Genomic DNA, 20,659 nt, shown 5'->3' with positions numbered 1-20,659 from the left:
CCAAGTTCAAATGTTTTTACAATTTATTAAGTTGTGTCCAATAGCAAGCCAGTTCCTTCTCTTTTCTTGCAGTGTTTCTATAAAATTATTATTTTTAAAATTGTTACTGCTGATCACAGAAATTTCACCCAGACTAATTGTCATCTCTGATGTAAATAAGGTATGGCATAATGAGAGAGTTTTATTTCAGTTCAAAATGCATTGTTTCTATTGTTTTACTTTTATAGACAGTATATTGGTTGGTTGCACAACCGTGACAAAAAGACACCAGTCAGAAATTAGGTCTTTTGGAGCTTACATAATCCATGGCCTACAGTATTCATATATTTGACCAGAATCTATTAATTACTGCCTGTAGTTTATCAAGACTCCCTTAACACACTCAGGTACATCTCAGTGTGCTTTATTGTTTCAAAATAGCAACTCAGTTGCACTTTGCAAACTATTTAGGTACATTAGAGACACACATACAGTTACATTAGATACCACTTTAGGCTACATAAGGTGGCCAGCGTGGTGGCAACAGTAAAAAAATCTTTAAAAGCCCACTGTTATGCCACTTTGTCTTAATTAATAATCATTTGAAATGTAATCCGCTTATCTGTCGTAGTCTACTCTGTTACCATAGGATAGTGGATATGCTTTTGCACTGTGCTTTAGGAATCATTGTCAGTAACACTATATATAATATACCGTATTGATCTTATATTTCTGAAATAAGTTCAGATCAGTCCTGGATGACAATCTGCTATAGCTTCCTACTTCCTGAAACATAGATGATGATTGATGGCCTACTATAAAGTGTTTGGACTTAACTAAAATTCAGTAGGGTCTCGTTTATTTTGGTTCCTTTGATTTTTCCTTCAACATTAGCGATTTCACATAAAAGTTTTGACAAGGACACCAGAGATCAATGATTAATGAGAGATTAATGACGTGTCATGGACTTCATAAAACAGATTTATGAAGATTTATAAAGATAATGATGAGAATTTACCTAGTACAATACACAAACATTTTTTTTTTTAATTGACCATTGTTGTTTGTCAATATAACAGTTTTAGCCATTTTGGAATTAATAAATTGTTCAAAAATGGAAACGTTGATGAATAATAGGGATTTGGTGGCCTATGTGGAAAAAAGGGCAAAGTAGAAGGGGTGGGGTTATGTTATAGTTTGCTGTAGATCTGAGGTAGGCATTTAAAGGGTTAAAGATCTGTCTTCCATAAAATGACTAGTTCTGTCACCCAAGAGGTGTGTGCTGTGAAATGCGGAGAATCCTAAAAAACCCAAAACATTATGGTGTAATTAAATTATTATAGATAAATTAATGTTATTTGATGTTTTCTTGGTGTCTTCTTTAACCTGGAACTGTGAAAACAATGGCCTTTTTCATTGGATTGCTTTGAGCTTGTGTCATGGATCCCTTTTTTGTTTTGTTTTTTAACTTACTCAGCATAAATTATGGTTTAAAAAATTCCCTCAAAGTTCAGATGTTGGAAAAGATCTTGTTCCCAGATCAGTTTTGGTTTGTTCAATATGGATTCCTTGGTCAAGGCCTAGCTCTTCTTGCCGTGTCCGTAACCCAGCTTTGGCTGAACAAAAGACACTTAGCCAGGAAGCGTTTCAGCCAATCAGCTGCCATCTTCCAGCTTGCCAGCGAGCATTGTCCAATCACAGCACGCCTTTGGCTCGGCTGCCTCAGAGTGCCGAGGCTGTGCTTATGCAGTGAGAGAGGGCTGAAGGCTGTCCTCCATGTTTTAATAAGCACTGACATTACACACAAGTCTTTTCTAAGCCATGCATCCACAGAGGTAAGTTTATTTTCTATGCTTTCACTTTCTCTTTAGCAAATCTGCTAATGTTGTATAAGTTGTTAACACAGAAATATAATGTTTTTATTCTGGGAGGGGGGAGGTGAGAAAATCCTATTCCAGCAGCACAGAGCTGGATCCTGACAGGAACAGGACTCAACAGCAATGTGTCTCATTTTCTGTCTGTCTCTGCTGTTTTTATAACCCCTTGTTAAGCTGTGAGTGTACCCAGGACAAGAATGAACTTCTGTGCTTTCTCTCAGCTGTAACATTGATCAAGCAAGGAGAGGAATACAGGAGTGTTGTAGGCCAAGGCTCTCAAAATGGAAGGCCCTGTATGTGTAAGAGGAAACCCTGGCTGCAGAATGGCTTGCATTATAAGCACTACTGCAAGTAAACTGCAGTTTATTGCTGATCTTGTCTTTTGTGCTAGTAATGCAAAAAGAAGAGCAGTGGCTTGCTGTGGAGGTGTTAATCATCTGCCAACAGAACTGAAAATGGCCTATATTCGACACACATAACTGTATCTAGTGTGTGGACCTGGCTTTCTGTACTGTGCATTGATGGCACTGTGACACTGTTTTTGTTAAAGCATGGATAGCAGTTGGCAGCCATTTCAGGTAGCTTCCCTTTTTCGCCCATGTAGTGTAAGGGCCTGGTCCTGTATACTTCACACACTCAGAGAGGACAAGAAGCTGGATTAATTTGCTTACAGATGGAGAGGTGTCTTATGTGTCATAAATTAAAGATAAATTACATTCAAAATGTATCACAATATATTGTGTCTGGACTTTGGAATCAGCTAGGGTTGCAAAATATATAAATTGATAATCAATATTAGACAATTTTAGTTCTGATTCTTAATGATTTGTAGTGTGCTGAGAGCATCTTGACCAGCATGAGTATTTTTCAGTTGAGCATAACAGCGTGTTTCAATGAATCATGGCATTCATGTGATCTAACATTCAATTCTGGCAAAATAAAAAAATAAAAAAATATATATAAACTGTAGCCGAATCTACGTCACATCAGCAATGTGTTTTTAATATACTGCAAGAATATTGCAACATGTAGAGATAATATTGGATTTTGTCCACATTGCGGAGCGCTGCTTTCAACCATACGTTGTAATATATTGTATGTTTATATGAGAGTCTTTGGAATGATTTAAGCCTCTCTTGTCAGAGCTCATGGTTAGAGGAAGCAGATATGATTTGGCTGTGTGTAGTACTCTGCTGAAACAATGTGAGCCTGGATGCATGTTCTTCAAGATCAAAATCCTGGCTTGAGCTTTTTGTATTCGATCCACAGATGGCCAAGCTCCTCAAAATCATTTCAGTTGTTTGACAACACCTCCAATGCCATAACTGATGAAAGCCTTCTGATTAATTCTGACTAGTCGTCTGACCTTACCTGATTAAAAGGCTTTGTTTAGATGTCAGATCCTCTCAAATGTTAGCAAGTAGTTGATTAATTACTTGATTATTTGAGCTTCTTCACAGTTGTCTGGATTTTGTTAGTGGTCCACTCAGTTGACCCACTGGCAACAGTGACAGCACAATGTAAAGTAGATAATTACTATATACAGTACAGTTTGGGCTGCATTGAATATTCGACAAAATCAATGATGTCAGTTATATCATCCACACAAATATCATTCACATAAATGTTTATTGTTGATGCCTTGTTGTCTTAAAGAACAACTCAAATGCCCTACAATTTGAGACTGAATACCTACTTTCCTGTTGCTTTATAGAAAATTGGATAAAATGTCATGTCAGTAGCACTGATAATATTGCTAATTCTGGCTGGATTCTTTTCAGAGGTCACTGGCTCTGATTGTGTATTAGCTTTGAGGGTAAAAAGGAAATGGTTTCACAGTATTGTGGCTCATTAGTCCCTGGCAACATGGTTTCAGACTATTTGTAATACTAAATATCTGTCATGTAATAAGCTTTTACCGGTAGTTGATTATATATATATATATATATATATATATATATATATATATATATATATATATATATATGTATATGTATATTGGGTAGGTCCCCCATGTGCCGCCAAAACAGCTATGACCCGTCAAGGCATGGATTCCACAAGACCTCTGAAGGTGTGCTGTGGTATCTGGCACCAAGACATTAGCCTCAGATGCTTTAAGTCCTGTAAGATGTGAAGTGGGGCCTCCATGGATCGGACTTCTTTGACAAGCACATCCCACAGATGCTCGTTTGGATTGAGATTTGGGAAATTTGGAGGCCAAGTCAACACCTTCACATTTTTGTCATGTTTCTCAAACCATTCCTGAACAATTTTTGCAGTGTGGCAGGGCGCATTATCCTGCTGATAGAGGCCACTGCCATTAGAGAATACCGTTGCCATGAAGGGGTGTACTTGGTCTGCAACAATGTTTAGGTAGGTGGTATGTGTCAAAGTAACATCCACATGAATGCCAGGACCCAAGTTTCCCAGCAGAACATTGCCCAGAGCATCACACTGCCTCTGCCGGCTTGCCTTCTTCCCATAGTGCACCCTGGTGCCATCTGTTCCCCAGGTACATGACGCACACGTGCCCGGCCATCCATATGGGGTATCCCTGTTCCAGTTCTGATGCTCACGTCCCCATTGTAGGCACTTTTGGTGGTGGACAGGGGTCAGCATGGGAACTCTGACCGGTCTGTGGCTACGCAGCCCCATACACAGCAAGCTGCGATGGACTGTGTTTTCTGACATCTTTCTATCATAGCCAGCATTAACTTTTTCTGCAATTTGTGCTACAGTAGTTCTTCTGTGGGATCGGACCAGACGGGCTAGCCTTCACTCCCCACACACATCAGTGAGCCTTGGCCACCCATGGCCAATGACGCCCATGACCCTGTCTACGTTTCACTGGTTGTCCTTCCTTGGATCACTTTTATTAGGTACTAACCACTGCAGACCAGGAATCCTTCCGCTTGCCCATTTTTCCTGTTTCTAACACATCAACTTTGAGAACTGACTGTTCACTTGCTGCCAAATATATATCCCACCCCTTGACAAGTGCCACTGTAACAAGATAATCAATGTTATTCACTTCACCTGTCAGTAGTTTTAATGTTATGGCTGATCGGTGTATAAATACACATGGCAAAAGTCTTATGTGCCCTTTTTTTCTAAATTTGTTATAGTTCTTTATTTTATGACTTCTACATTATCGAGTCAGTACAAAAACATTTTAGATTTCAAAACATTCATTTTTCAATACAAAATTAAATGTTACAGAAAAATTTTTGTATGTCAGTAAAGAAAGCAGCAGATTACGTAAGACACCACTTTTCAGAAAAACAACATAATGAAGGCTGCTGGGTTTTGCTGCAAAAATAAGAAGCAAGTGCGACAGTCAAAGTCTCCAGAAGAACTGTGGCTGCTTGTACAAGATGCTCAGTAACACTTACAGCTAATTTCCTTATAAAACTGCACTAATTTTACTTGAGACTACTATTTTTTTTAAAGCAAAGGGTCATCACACCAAGAATTGACTTTGTTTCATTTATTACTGTTTACTGCTCTTTATAGTATTTTTTTAATGTAGAAACATTTAATTTAATCATTTTTTAAGGCTTCTGTGCTAGAAAAGCATGTAGAAATGACTGAGTGGAGTTTCCACAATGTTTTTTTATATGCGAGTCATGCACTTTGCATGGTGTGTTGATGTATCTTATATATATTATGTACATATTGCTAGTTCCAAAAATAAGTTAAGATTGAGGTTTGTGTGTGCAGGCACTGATGATCAAAAATAACAAATGTACCAAATTTGCAGTCAATAGTAAACTCACCACAGAAGCTATAGCTAACTATAGAACTATATTAATTAGGAAAAATAAGTTGACAGGGGCTTTAAGTTGGAATATTACTTCCTTTCCTCAGTGCTCATTTATACTTTGAATATTGTAATGTTTTTTTTTTGGTTTCATGGATGTCTTCTAATTTTCTCGTTAGGTCCATAGCTTTCGAAGAAAAAATAAATAGGATTATTGTATAAGCTTCAAATAATAGGCTTTGTTGCATTTGGTCAAAGGTATTATTTAGAAATCACTTGTAATTTGCTCATTTTACCATTGTCATTGAAACAGGGAAATAATAAAGTTTGTTGATTAAATGAAAAATTAGGTTTATTTTATATTACGTATAAAAATAGTAAGAAAATCTATATAAAATAAGAAAATCTATCAATATAGATACCATGTGGTATCCTTGTTGATAATGCTGGGTATTTTCCAAAAACAGCTGTTTCCTGTAAGGCAGGTTACATTTTCCTTTTGGTTCTTTGTCTCTATGCTCTGTGTGGGAGTGTGTGTGTGTGTGTGTGTGAGGCCCTCACTGCATTCTTGCGGGCTGCTCTGCTGGCAAAGCTTGCATTCTCACAGTTGCCACAGAAAGCTCTAGAAAATGGATGCCTGTCACTAGTCTTAGCAATTAGACAAGGCAAAGGGAAAGCAGGCAATCTGAAGCATTTGTTCTAGCTCCACAGAAAACATATACATGTTGCCTTGTCAGTGAAGGCTTAAAGAAGAAGTGGAGTGTGATTCGGAGTGTGTTTTTGATGGCGGATGGCAGCAGCAGCCCTCCCTGCATTGCAGCAGTGGATCAGAGCAGAGCGGAGAGAGCAGGGAGAGCCAGCGTGCCACACAGCACCGAGCGCCCAATCACGCGCCTCCGTGTGGCTCTCAAACCAATCGGCAGCCCACAGCTGAGGTTAAAGATTGACAATTGCACCGAGAGCGGCAGGGAGAGAGAGCAAGGCCCTTCTGGAAAATTCTGCACCCATCTTTGTCTCATCCCTTACCAGCTATTATAATTGAAGGAAAAAAAAACAATATTAAAAAAAGGCCCTGCCTGAAGAACCTGTTCACTGTGCACGTAAAGAAAAATAAGGTATGCTGTTATTATGCATCAATTATTTAACTTAATGCGATGGTTAGTGCGATGTCAGTTTTTTGATGAGAAAGATGATTACATGTATGTCATGCTGCCTTGCTGTGTGAAGGTTTTGTGCCAGGTGAAGTGGTGCTATTGATTGTGCGAGGGGAAATGGCTGTTTCTGAGGATGGATGGTGCATACAGGGTGGAAGAGAGAAGGAGGCCAAGATGGCAAGTGCACAGCCTCTGCAAATGTTGTCTTGTGTGTGCTTTCATTTTTCTCCCCCAGAAATGCAGAGGGGGAGAAAGAGGAAGAATCAAGCCAGCATGAGAAGGCAAAGATATTGCTGCCTCAACAGGAAGATGATTATCCTGGAACTGGAATTCTGTACCTGTATTATAAGGATCCAAAAGATCCATATAATACCATGTTATTAACTGTATTCGAATGGAATTTTTTTAAAATTCGTGAGTCATAGGGAGCAAAGCGTGCAGAAATAGGCATTGCATTTTTTTCTCTTCTTATGTTTATACTGGATGAGCGCACAGGCAACTGATAGCAGATGATTGTTTTGTTTTGTTTATGGAAAGATCAGGGCATGGTGTGGAGAGGGGGAAAATAGCACAACAGCAATGGCTGACTGTCCTTTTAGAACCTCATAATAATGGAGACAGGACCATTATTATCATGGTTCGAACCATTATAGTGGTCTGGGAATTGGATACTCTATATACTAATAATATAGCTTGCTACATACCTTCATGGATAAGGCCTTGGTTCCCTTTCCACATAATACAAAAATATATTTGCTCACATGTATGTGATTTTTTTTTCCAGGAGACCGATTCAGTGTTATATAAACTACCTTTGTTTTTCTCAAGCTGTCCTTGTGATTAGGCTGTGTGTTGGTGGTGTTCTGGAGTGTGGGAAGGCAATATCATCCCCACCCTCTGGATACATTATTTATTTTGCAGAGGAAATCATTTCCTCCATTGTCCACTGTCTGTTATCCTCCTACACTTATTATATTTTTATTATGTTTAGTTGAATTTGCTCACTTTAAGCATGCAAGTCTACATGAAAACGTACAAACGTGGATCCTGGATCCATATATTTCACCACAGTGTCCGAGGCATGGCCTCTCCGATCTAATTCTTAGGAAACCACATGTTTTCGTGTGGCATTTGACTAAGGTTGAGCTCAGAAGTCTACCTTCATTTAACCACAGACAAATTAAAGACTTTCTCGTCCATTGTAGCTGATTTGAATTTTTGTTTTAACCCTGATTGCAGCATGGATTTTGTCAGTGTTTGTTCTGTGGACTGCAGACCTCTCTTGTTTTGAAAAGCCTCCTGCAGTGACACTGAAGGAGACCCTGGGCTTCTGTCAAAGAAGTTCTTTCACCGAGAAACCTCTCTCTCTTCCACACTCAAAGCAGTAGAAATAATAAACTTGAGAAGATGAAATTCAGTGAGACCACTTAGTTGCATCAAAGTTTCTGCTAGCTGTCCAACCTCTTTTACACAACCTGTTCACCGGTCGATTGAAAACAGAAACGACTGTTTGTCTGCATGAATTTATTATAATCAGGGATGAGTACAAATACGTTTTTGGTACTTGAAACCGATACCTTTACTGTTACCAAAATGAGTAAACTACTTAGTATTAAACAATCAGAGGCATCAGCGAACATTTTATTTAGCGCTGTTTATATTGGTTACTCCTATGTGCTGCTAGCAACGAACACCTTTTATTTTGTCATCCCTACACGTGAGTTTTATGTTTAAAATATTACTATTAAACAGTGTCTTTTATAGCGAGCGCTAGTTCGCCAACCTTATCATGTACAGCACTATTAGTGAGCATGGTCATTTAAAATGTGTGCCGTGAATTGCACTTTGACTCACCAACAAATTGTAGACCCTACAGAAAGGAAACATACAGAAGTGTTAGTGCTCAGTGCTCGCAGAAATGAAGTGCTCTCATGCATGACATTTTCTCTGTATGCCAATACCTGATACCATTTTCGATATCGGTGCATCTCTAATTATAACCATAATGATTTCCAAAATGAAATCAAATCCCATTGATGCCTCCCTTATAAATACGACAACCTGCTGAGACGAGAATGGCTGAGCAGTCAAGTCTTTTATATGACAAAATAGAAATTCAAGAAATATTTCATAGCAGTGTGGGAAACTATCATTCTTGAGAACGCACTCACCTTGGAAAATGGCATGACCCCGACTTCCTTTATTCCTTACATTCTGATCAGTAGAAATTTTTAAAAACCATTTATAAGTAAACCTTCTTTGTGTACGGCAGTTTAGCAGAAGAGGAGGTGAAGACAGAGTCAGATGTGAATGAAGGAATGGAGATTGCCACACGATCCAGAGGTATGAAGAGCATAACATTTTTTAATTATTATATATGATATGGCACACCAGTAGACCTGCATTTTCTCTAATTGTCTGAGTTTTGCTTTATGCAGTGTCTGATCCAGGGTCAGCGGAGCGCACCGCCCCAAAGCGCAAAGCACCTAGCCCACCGCATTCATCCAATGGACACTCTCCTTCAGAAGCTTCTCCTAGCCCGGTCAAAAAGAAGAAGAAACCAGGAGCCGTCAACAGCAGCAAAGATCAGGTTCAGTGCTTTCTTAATCACTTCTCAAACCCTAACAGCAGGGTTACTTACCTTCGCTTTTACCATGCTTTTTTAATGATAATCCTGATATCAAGTTATACTGACTGTCATTACATATCACCTATTATTATTCTAATGCTTTAAGTGGTTCCTCTGTCACCATGTCAGACCACTGTGTCTTTGATTTTCAGCCTGCAAATTCAAACTGGAAAAATAAAAATAATAAAAAAAATCCCCAGAGAGTTCCTGGAATATCATTACATATTTAACAGTGTTGTCCTCAGTTGATTTATTTTGCTTCATAGACGGAGTATCTTGGTTGTATCTGTGGACAAGAGTTGTATTTTGAAATGGCAGGTAAATTCTGTGGCCCACTCAAATAAGACGTGATATGCCTGCTCTTGATATGTCCCCATTTTTTATCTAAATCCTTCAGTTTTAAGAGTAACCGATGTTAGCTTAAACTTGAACTGTTTGACATTAGTTGAAATATTATTTGCTCTTGCTTTTGATCTGCTAGGATTCAAGTTCAGTTAGGAAAAATGTGCTCTTGTAGCTACAAATTCACAGGTGTATAAGAAACTACAGGACACAGTACATAGATGTTAAGACTTTGGGCTTTTTAAAATAAATTTTTGTATGAAAAATAAAATAAAGATGCATTTAACAATTACTAAAATTCAATGCAAGTGTACAGAGAGTATGCGCTTTTGGAACAGTGGCTTCAGTTGTGTGGCCTCTGTCTTCTGTCCATCTCTAATATGTACATCTGCGGTGTTACCTCTGTGTGTCATGAGCTGCAGTGCCTTTATTTTGAAACCCCCGCTCTCTTGTTTTTCTCACCTGCATTCCAGTCCGAACTAAGACATGGTCCCTTTTACTATGTGAAGCAGCCCGCACTCACCACAGACCCTGTTGATGTTGTACCGCAGGACGGCAGGAACGACTTCTATTGCTGGGTGTGCCACCGCGAGGGCCAGGTGCTCTGCTGTGAGCTCTGCCCACGCGTCTACCATGCCAAGTGTCTCAAACTGGCTGCTGAGCCTGAAGGCGACTGGTTCTGTCCAGAGTGTGAGGTACTGGCACACACTAACACTGCCACCAGAATGCGAGATAAAATGTGCCTTTAAAATATTCATTTATTTAAACACTATTATTATGTCTTACAGGCACATTGTGCATTGTAAATATTTAAAACTTCTGGCAGCATGGTTTCAAATGGTAGCAAAATTGTAGAAGAATGATGTATCTCTTAAATATGATTTAATTATAAATAAAAGCTACAAACGTCCTAATTTCTGCCGTGGATGTGTCAGATCACAGCTGATTGACAGTGGTTTCTCCTCAGCATTCTAAACAACTCAGCAACACTTCAAGTGCTAGAAAAGTTTGTAGGAATGACAGAGTGGCCCTTCCACAGTGCTTTTTGTTTCACACAAGTCGTGAGTCATTGCATGGTATATTTGTGCATTTTGTATATATTTCTTGCTGCACTTGTGGAAAGCAGCAAAATAAAGTAAGATTGTAGTTTGTGTACACTCCACTGCTATTTCTGGACTTCCACCTAGTTTTAACAGCCACACTGGACACGAGAGAGACACAACAGTAAAGCGTTCGCCCTATTGTCAGGAGATTGGGAATGTGAATCAGGATGATGTCACAGCCATCCGAGGTCTGGGGCCAAGGGACCAAATTTGACCGTGCTCTCTGGGTGGGAAGGATGCACTCTAATTATTCTCTCTCCTGTCAATCAGAGCTAGCCAGTCCTAGGCTTGTGTGAGCTCATGTATTTGGAAGGCAGAGGGCAGATAACACTATTCTCTGAGTGTGTTTGAACAGCTTAAAAAGGTGGCTGTCTTGGAAGAAGCAAGTGCTAGTCTTTGCCCTCCCCAGTTGATAGCTGATAGTGGAATGGGGTGGGTAGGTGTGAATTGGCAAATGACCAATGGCATTGCAACGTTTAGAAGGAGCACACACATTATGTGTCTCGGTTTAATAAAATAGATTATGATCAACTTTGCTGTCCTGTCATTTACCTGCCTAATATCACACAGCATCCACAAGCTTAATTCTTCAGGCTCGTGAGTTGTGTCCGTGAAGCTCGGCAAGATCAGATTAACTGTATCAGGATGTTATCATACATGACAAACATTCTCAGAAACTGTAGTCTTGGCTTTTGCCCAAGTGTAAATAATGAGCATAATGGTTTCATTAGACAAAAATACAGTTGGCCTTACACTTTACAATGCTAGTGCAGTCTGCTAATATTCATTCCTTTCACTGTTTAAAAGAAAAGCATGGTGGCACTACTCAGCATTAACACGCATAAACTACTACAACTATTAATATACCCTGTGTAGTAGTATATAGTAAAAATAATGTATGTAAAATGATGAACATTCTAACTAGATGCAGTTTGGCTCACAGTTGCTCCGACACAAAGAAGCCAAGTGAGCAGGTGGAAGTCGGTCTCTGTGGTTGGGGTAAATTAGCAGAAATTGGTCCTCAGAGAGTCCTCTGTGAAATATTGTCCCTCTCAGCTGAAGAAAGCAGAAAAAACCCACAACAAAACAGAAAATTGTTCTTTTCTTTGCAATCGATGGTAAATTCAGAAACTGTAGCTGACAGTAAGAAATGTATTGTGCCGTGGGGGCTTTAATGAAACATTGTTAATATTTGAAAATATATAAATGTGCTTAAGAGATGAGCCAAAATATAATTATCCACTTGAACAATGCATCTGCTTTTTCAGAAAATAACCGTTGCAGAGTGCATTGAGACCCAGAGCAAGGCAATGACCATGCTCACACTGGACCAGCTGTCTTACCTTCTCAAGTTCGCCCTCCAGAAGATGAAACAGCCGGGTGTAAGTGCTCACAGCCCAGTTAATGTACTAATGCCAGGGCTTTTCCTGACATAAATTTCAGCAGTTTACCATCTATAGTGTTTTCTGCATGAGGAGTTAAGTGATAGTAAATTCACAATTCCTTCCACATATGCTAATTTACATCATTGAGGAAATTAAATATTTCACTCTCTGTGTCTCTCTGTCTCTGCCTCCGTTTTATTTATTTCTTGCTCTCTCTCTCTTTCTCTCTCTCTCTCTCTCTCTCTCTCTCTGTCTCTCTGTAGACAGAACCGTTTCAGAAGCCAGTGTGTCTTGAGCAGCATCCTGATTACGCAGAGTATATTTTTCATCCCATGGATCTCTGTACTTTAGAAAAGGTAAACAAGAAACTTTCAAAAACTCATCTTGCACTGACATGTCGTTTGCTTTGGAATGGAGATGTTTGAGGATTTTTTCATTCCTTTTTAGAATATCAAAAAGAAAATGTACGGCTCTACTGAAGCATTCTTGGCTGATGTGAAGTGGATTTTGCACAACTGCATCATTTATAACGGAGGTTGGACATAACACTGATACATATATATGTTATTTTTTCTGTCATTGTTGATTTGTGTGGGGAAAAAAATTTGATTTTTTTTCCCATATTTTCTAGGAAACCATAAGCTCACCACAACAGCTAAAGTTATCATAAAAATCTGTGAACATGAAGTGAGTAAAGCAGGAATTGAAAGTTTTAGATAAATGCAAAAGTTAAAATGAAAATGCAGAGTTTGGTGCCAGCTTTTTGAGATGTTTTCTGTCTTTCTGTCAGATGAATGAAATTGAGGTCTGTCCAGAGTGCTATCTTTCAGCCTGCCAGAAGAGGGACAACTGGTTTTGTGAGCCGTGTGTAAGTAGCACTTACGATATAAATATGTAATTATTAATGTATTTAACACAGACATTACTGAAATCATGTGAATTAACAGCCTCTTTGTTTGACTTGCTATTTATTTTAGAGTAACCCTCATCCCCTAGTGTGGGCCAAACTTAAGGGCTTTCCATTCTGGCCTGCCAAAGCTCTACGAGACAAAGATGGACAAGTAGATGCCCGATTCTTTGGACAGCATGATAGGTATGGAGTTCTGTCCCCAGAGGTCAAGCGCCAAAAAAATCTACACATGCTTATCGTCCTATATACTGTGTTCTATTAATTTATGCTACATTCCTTCTTTTTCAGGGCCTGGGTCCCAATCAATAACTGCTACCTCATGTCTAAAGAGATTCCTTTCTCTGTAAAGAAGACCAAAAGCATCTTCAACAGTGCCATGCAGGAGATGGAGGTCTATGTGGAGAACATTCGGAAAAAATTCAGCGTCTTCAATTATGCCCCTTTCCGCACACCCTACACACCCGACAACCAGTTCCAAATGCTTCTCGACCCAGCAAACCCTGGCGCTGGCTCAGTCAAACCTGAAAAACAGGAGAAGATCAAGTTCAGCTTTGATATAACAGCATCACACGTAGGCAAGGGCATGGTGTCGGCCGGGATGGGTGGCGGAGGGACTACCGGTAGGCGGATCACTATGCCAGACATACCGCGATCACCAATGAGCACTAACTCATCTGCCCATACTGGCTCTGACGGCGAGCAGGAGGGTGGGGAAAAGAGCCAGACCAGAGCTCTTCTGCAACACCACAGCACAGGAGAAGAGTCTCTCGATAGCACAGGTAGTAGCGTAATGTTACAGTGCCACTGCACACGATACTTGATACTGTCACTATACTGACAGTCAGGTTATGTTGATAAAGTTCTCATTTTACATTTTGATCTAGGGTCATCTTTGAAAACATGCTGAATTGTGCTCTTATTGAAAATTAATTTCATCATTTATTCTGCAGCATTTTTAGATTTTAAGTGAGAAATAAATTAAAGCATGAGTTTCATCTTTATCTTAATCATTTTCAGTCTATGACTCCTTCTAAAGTAAAAAACTGGAAGACCGCTTTATGATTGTGGTGATCATTTCTATTTATTGGACACATTAGAGCGTTTTATTCCGAAAGTTTTCAGAACTGAAACCATTTATATTATTTTAAAATGTAGATTTGATTTTTATACCATATTAACGTGTTAGCTGTTAGTCAGACTTGCACGCAGATTGGTGTACAGTCAACATTATTTATGCTTGTTTTGATGTTATTGAGATTTAGATTTAGCCCATTCAGTTCATATAACCTGTTAATTAGGCTGTAGATAACTATAGAATTGAACTATAATAACTAAATAATAAGTATAACAATTGTGACGGTTGTTGATGGAGATCATTACTGTGCTACCCTTAAAACCTGCTGGCTATGTCGCTCTGAGAACCAAGGACTGCTTTGTCTCAAAGAAGTAATAAATAAAATATAGATCTAAAAACATAATGCGGGTTAAAGTTCTATGCCTACGTGAAGTTCTCGATTTTAGTTCTGAGTATTTTTTTCTGCATCTTTCCTACACACACTTGACTAATCCTCCTTCATATTTGAGTTGAATCAGCATTGTTAGAACAAAGAAAGCACTAAAATAGACTTTCACATGCTTTTATTTATTGTTAGCCATGTTAACATTTTTAAGCGAAGTAGTCCTTTTATAAAAGCATCCAAATTAAGCAGCCCATTTCTGTCCACAGCGTCTCCTGCTGCTCCGCGAGCTGGTACTGCAGGCAGTGCCATGGACAGCCCCAAACCATTTCACTCTACAGTCCCAAACACACCCATTAAACAGGAGAAGACTCCCACTACAGGCAGCATCTTAAACCTTAACCTCGGTAAGCTGTTTCTCCTCTAATTAAAGCTGTATTCGAGATAACCCTTCCAGTAACAGTTCCAGTATAAATTAAATCAGAGTATAACGGTTCCAGTATAAATTAAATCGAAGCTGCCTATGTCATGCTTTATAAAGCCTGTGCCGATCCCCACATGTATGATGTGTGATGTATGTCTGGTGTATCTGTATCTCGTTTCAGACCGTAGTAAGGCCGAAATGGACCTGAAGGAGCTGAGTGAGACTGTACAGCAGCAGCAGGGCGCTCAGGCCTCACTCACTTCCCCTAAAAGACAGATCAGGAGCCGCTTCCAGCTCAACCTTGATAAGACCATTGAGAGCTGCAAAGCACAGCTGGGTGAGCTCACAGACACCAGAAATTCTTCTTTTCTGAAGTAGTCTGTTAATATTACATTAATGTCAAAAAAGTTATAATGAGGTCATTTTAATGTATCTTAATAGTACTAATAAAAATATGGAATCTGTTTGAGTTTTCTTTTTATTTCTGACAGGATGTAAATAATAATAATAATCATAATAATAATAATAATAAATTGAATTAAATACTTTTATTTAAATTATAAAAGTACAAGAACAAAGCACAAATTTTGCAAAAGTCAATGCCCAGATTCACACATGAATTTTAGTAACTGGTGGTAAATTTGTGTTTCTTTCACCTAGAACCATCAGCAAACTAAAGCTAACCTTTTTTGTTAGCTAGCATGATGACTCTGATGATACAAACTAGCTTGCATGCTATGAGCCTTCATGATAGCTGTCACAATAGAAACTGGCTAGATGAATACAAAACAAAGATAGCAAAAAATTGTAGCAGGTCAGATATTTTATATTTGAGAGAAATAGAGAATAAAGGGTACACTTTTTGGTTGTTTTTCTGCCCATCCATTGGATGGGCAAATTACGTCACCTTGTGACCTCCAGGAAAATGTACATTTTTATAAGAACCTGTCTGTTTTCTGTGTAGAAGGAATTTTTTCTTTCAGAATGATGTGGAAAAAAGAAACCATACCTAAGAAAACTTGCTACTTCTTACCTCTGCTCTAAACAGGTATTGATGAGATATCAGAGGATGTGTATAAAGACGAGGAACACAGTGACTCTGACGACTCTGACAAGTCTGATTCTAGTGACAGCGAATACACCAGTGACAACGAACAAAAACCAAAGAGCACCAAGGACTCTGCTGCTGATGAAAAAACAGAGAAAGAACTATCTAAAAAGAAGCCCAAACCGCCATCCCCTGCTGGTGAAGACAAGGACAGCAGCACAGAATCCTCTGGTACATCTAGCTCCCTGACCAAAGGCGAGATTGTGCAGAAAGTAGGAAGTGGTATCTCTCAAGCAAAAGAGAAGCCAGCCGTCGAGTCAGACAAAGAAGTGCCTAAAGCAGCACCGGCATCTCCCAGTACAAGAGACAAGTCCAAGGTAACAGAGGAAGCCAGGCAGCCTGTGTCTGTCGACGTAGACATGGACTCAGACTCAGAGCGAGAGCTGGTAATTGATTTGGGAGAAGAACCTGGAGGAAGAGAGAGGAAGAGGCGCAGGAAAGACTCAGCCGCTGTCACCGCACTCAAAGAGCCCGCAGCCTCCAAGACAGAGGGTGAGTTACTGTCTGAACTGTGTCTGCATCAGCGCAACATCCAGAGACTGATGTAGGTATGTTTTCCTATTACGTCTAAATGTTAAGCCACGCCAAGTTTGTTTATAAAGCACATTTAAAGACCTGCTATTTAAATGATGAAAATTTCATCAAAGTTGTATAAAGGTGAAAAGATGCCAACATCTATGGTTTAGCCATAGCATTTAGTTTTTTTGACTCCGTGCTAGCAATATGGAAGACTATGCTTTTCTGCTTATTTAGATAAAGCACTCAGACCAAACACAATTCAAACTGAATAAAAAAACTAATGTTGTATCTCAATTTGCTGCAAATGGTTTTCCTGTTACAATTAGTTTTTTTCATTTTAAAAACCTCTTACATCTAACAAAAGGTCTGTTTTGAGTACCAGTATTCTGGATTTTCTAGATCAGTAAATAATTTTTAAATATAAGGTAAGGTTTTTTTGATATGAGATGCAGATCATGACAACAATCACAACAACAGCGGAAAGTTTTAAAGAGAAACAGAGCTCATCAGTCTGTGTAAAATCACTGTGCATGAAATCGCTAAACATTACAGATGAACAGGTGATGACAGAAATGTTTTGGCTCTGACTTTCCATCTGGTGGATGCCGCTTTGAATCCTTCAGATGTACATAAGATACACGAGCGAGTATGTGAACAATGCCGTTTGCGTAGCAGCTGCGTGCGCACTCATATGCGTAGTGAAAATGCAATATATTTAAAGGACACAGGATGTGAAAGATATTTGCTTCTGGTAGTGCTTACTTTCGCTTCACACTGACTTCATCTAGGTGAACTTTGGCCTGTGAATTTGCAAGCCTCGGTAGACAATAGAAACCAAGCGGGCAGGACCGTGGTCACTTTGGTTGGTAAATAAACAGAGGATCTGCTGTAATGTTAACGTAATGACGCTAGACTTTGGCCTTCTGGTAAAATTAGGATTTTTGGTAAACTTAGGATTTTGTTGTCAACAATATTGGCATTTCTGAGAGTGACGTCAAATAAATTGAAGCAAAAATAAAAAATTCAAAAATCTAAAACATTACATTCAAGGGGAAAGAAAAAAAAAAAAAAATGCCTAAAATGACAAAACAAGATTAAAAGAGCACACCATATACAAGTATTTATACATTTTCTACACTCTATTAATAAGTAAAAATATAATGGCAAGTTCAAACAAATTTCATGTATATATTTTCTAATAATTATATTATCATTATTCAGCGTATATTACCGATGTGGTACTTTTTTTTCTCACACTTTATTATACATGTATCTAATCTCTTTTTATATATTTGTATCTTCTAGCTAAGGGACCTCCCACAGGAAGTCTTGCTCCATCTCAGACCCCTTCAGCACCCTCTTCCACTCCAGGCCTCAAAGACCCCTCGCAGTCTCCCATGGCAGTTCCTCTAAATGTAGTTACCATCCCTGCTGTCCCTAGCAGCACTGCCCTCGCCTCTTCTTCCCTGCCTAACTCCGCTCCTCCTACAGCCCTGCCCTCCTCCACCCCCAACAGCACGGTGAAGAAACAGCGCCCCCTGCTGCCCCGCGAGAGTGTGCCGGTGGTGCAGCGGGCCGTTGTGTGGAACCCCGGTGCCAAGTTTCAGACGTCCTCTCAGAAGTGGCACATGCAGAAAGTGCAGCGGCAGCAGCAGAGCCACACGCAGCCTCACACTCAGACACAGACGTTATCACAAGCACAGCAGGCATCGTCTTCACCATCTTCTTCCAGCACTCGCTACCAGACACGACAGGCTGTGAAGGGTAGGTGGACCACGACTGGGTTTGAACATTGACTTAGACTTAGAGAGTTAAGATCTATTACATTTAATTAGACAAAGTTCAGATAAGTTTATGATATTCTGAAGAACAACTGTTGACTATTGAGAGTAGCTCCCTGTAACGGCTCTTTCTGCAGTTAATCATGATATTATTACAAGTAGGCTTATAAATTTAATTAATTCAAACTAATTTTGCCAGGCTAACTATTGCAAACTATTGAACCCCGCGACATGATAATCATTTCATAGCAAGATGTAATCACTCAACTGAAAAAAGTTCAATCAATGCCATTCTGTCTTTAAATGTTTTTAATGATTTTTTTGATAAAGTGCTTAATAGTGAGTAAATGAGATCATCTTATGTGTTTGCTGGCAGTCAACATGAAGGGATCTGTGTTTGGTCATCTCTCACACCAATCAATTAGCCTCTTTTTGTGAATGTTTATTGTCCTGTTTATTGTCCAAGACCCTTTTGCTAGTCTATCCTTATCCATGCTCTAATGGCTTTCCCACTTGCACCTTGAAGCTCGGCAAATCTTTTGTAGTACCAATATGCAGAATTAAACTAAAACTGCTTTATTTCTTGTAGCTGTGCAGCAGAAAGATTCCCCACACAGCACCTCGACCTCGGCTGTCACTCTGGTCACCAGCACCCCTGTGTCTGCTGCCATAATGGCTGGTGTCACAGTTAGCTCTTCCTCCTCATCATCCTCCATGGCTGGAGAGCTACAAATCCCCACCACTTCTGCTGATGTGGCAGCTGACATTGCAAAATATACCAACAAAGTAAGATGCCAGATATTCAGATTAGAGTAAACGAGTAAATATGAATATTATATCATGGTTGCCTATTATTTGGGTTTTTAAGAGTCATCTATGTGATCTATAAGATGTGAAGGTTCTTTTAATGACTGGTTTAAGATTGAATGGTTGATTGATCCTTATAATACCAAAGTCATGAAGTGTTATTAATGCATCATTGAGATGTCACTGATTTGAGCAAATTATTATTTTGTGTATGGACAGATCATGGATGCAATCAAGGGGACAATGACTGAAATATACAATGACCTCTCCAAGAGCACCTCAGGAAACACAATAGCTGAAGTATGAAATCCTGAAAAATGAATACAGTGCTTATAATAATATGGTATTATAATAATTTCTGTCAATTTCACTGGTATTACATACAAGAACCAGTGACATACTCTTATTTTGCCTTTTTAGATTAGGCGGTTACGGATTGAAATCGAAAAGCTGCAGTGGCTCCATCAGCAGGAATTATCAGAGATGAAACACAATTTAGGTTTGTCATTTTCAGTCCATACAGCTCACATGGACAAATTCTACATTAGTACCCATTTACTCTTTGTGACTTTTCTCACATAGTGTTGTGAAAAAAAGGAAAAGCAAGTTACCCTGGAAAACATTTATTTATTTATTTTTTTACATTTATCTATGTGTTGCACCTGACTCAGAGCTGACCATGGCAGAGATGCGGCAGAGTCTGGAGCAGGAGCGAGAGCGGCTGGTCGCAGAAGTGAAGAAGCAAATGGAGATGGAGAAACAGCAGGCTGTCGATGAGACCAAAAAGAAGCAGTGGTGTGCCAACTGCAAGAAAGAGGCCATTTTCTATTGCTGCTGGAACACAAGCTACTGTGACTACCCCTGCCAGCAAGCACACTGGCCAGAGCACATGAAGTCCTGCACGCAGTCTGGTAGGATAAAGAGCACTGTCACACTCGTTTTAAAATATATGTGTAACCATACGTTTTGTACTACTGCTGGGTTCTCAAGTTTCAGGGGCGGACAAATCATAAATTTATTAACTAGCCCACAGGACTAGCATCAATGTGCTTCCCAGCCCCATGTTTTGGTTGTTTGGAAAACTATTCGACTAGGCTAAGAAATGCTCTCTCTCTCTCTCTTTCTCTCTCTCTCTCTCTCTATATAAATATATATATATATATATATATATATATATATATATATATATATATATATACACACACACATATATATAGATGGGGGGTAGGTGTGAAATGAGGAGATGAGGCAGTTTGAGGCAGGCTTGGGACAACTCTGTTCGCTTTTCAGAGATTTTATTGCACCTTACACACACACATGGCTATATTTCCCCAAATCTGTGTTTTTGACTGTGGAAAGATCGTCCGTTGTCCATTCACGCTAATTAATCCACCTAGTGCAAATACTTTTACCGACAACAGCAG

The 20,659-nt window shown here is 39.3% G+C and overlaps 1 protein-coding gene and 1 long non-coding RNA gene across 4 annotated transcripts in view; one reads left to right on the top strand and one right to left on the bottom strand.

Annotated features, from left to right (window-relative positions):
- The first annotated feature begins 1,673 nt into the window (after window positions 1-1,673).
- Window positions 1,674-20,659, top strand: part of zmynd8 (zinc finger, MYND-type containing 8) — a 21,176-nt gene continuing 2,190 nt past the window's right edge. The window contains exons 1-19 of one of the 3 annotated variants that reach the window (XM_026935480.3): window positions 1,674-1,814; window positions 9,043-9,113; window positions 9,209-9,360; window positions 10,293-10,436; window positions 12,113-12,226; window positions 12,493-12,585; window positions 12,677-12,764; window positions 12,861-12,916; window positions 13,020-13,097; window positions 13,207-13,322; window positions 13,428-13,918; window positions 14,866-15,003; window positions 15,202-15,357; window positions 16,069-16,620; window positions 17,953-18,411; window positions 19,018-19,214; window positions 19,455-19,535; window positions 19,656-19,734; window positions 19,907-20,146. In XM_026935480.3, the coding sequence (XP_026791281.3) occupies window positions 1,801-1,814; window positions 9,043-9,113; window positions 9,209-9,360; window positions 10,293-10,436; window positions 12,113-12,226; window positions 12,493-12,585; window positions 12,677-12,764; window positions 12,861-12,916; window positions 13,020-13,097; window positions 13,207-13,322; window positions 13,428-13,918; window positions 14,866-15,003; window positions 15,202-15,357; window positions 16,069-16,620; window positions 17,953-18,411; window positions 19,018-19,214; window positions 19,455-19,535; window positions 19,656-19,734; window positions 19,907-20,146 (3,319 nt within the window). In that variant the 5' untranslated portion in view covers window positions 1,674-1,800. Of the gene's footprint in view, window positions 1,815-3,895; window positions 6,732-9,042; window positions 9,114-9,208; window positions 9,361-10,214; window positions 10,437-12,112; window positions 12,227-12,492; window positions 12,586-12,676; window positions 12,765-12,860; window positions 12,917-13,019; window positions 13,098-13,206; window positions 13,323-13,427; window positions 13,919-14,865; window positions 15,004-15,201; window positions 15,358-16,068; window positions 16,621-17,952; window positions 18,412-19,017; window positions 19,215-19,454; window positions 19,536-19,655; window positions 19,735-19,906; window positions 20,147-20,659 lie in introns of those variants that run through there. The other 2 variants (XM_026935478.3, XM_026935479.3) reach the window with 2 other exon arrangements.
- The window catches only part of LOC128317125 (uncharacterized), a 16,894-nt gene continuing 9,765 nt past the window's right edge, over window positions 13,531-20,659 (bottom strand). The window contains exon 3 of the long non-coding RNA XR_008300628.1: window positions 13,531-13,660. This is a non-coding gene — a long non-coding RNA (uncharacterized LOC128317125). The remainder of the gene's footprint in view (window positions 13,661-20,659) is intronic.

This window comes from Pangasianodon hypophthalmus, chromosome 20 (genome assembly GCF_027358585.1).
Source record: "Pangasianodon hypophthalmus isolate fPanHyp1 chromosome 20, fPanHyp1.pri, whole genome shotgun sequence".
NCBI lineage: Eukaryota > Metazoa > Chordata > Actinopteri > Siluriformes > Pangasiidae > Pangasianodon > Pangasianodon hypophthalmus.
Note: the sequence above shows the minus strand (reverse complement) of the source record. Positions and strands in the feature narration are given on the sequence as shown.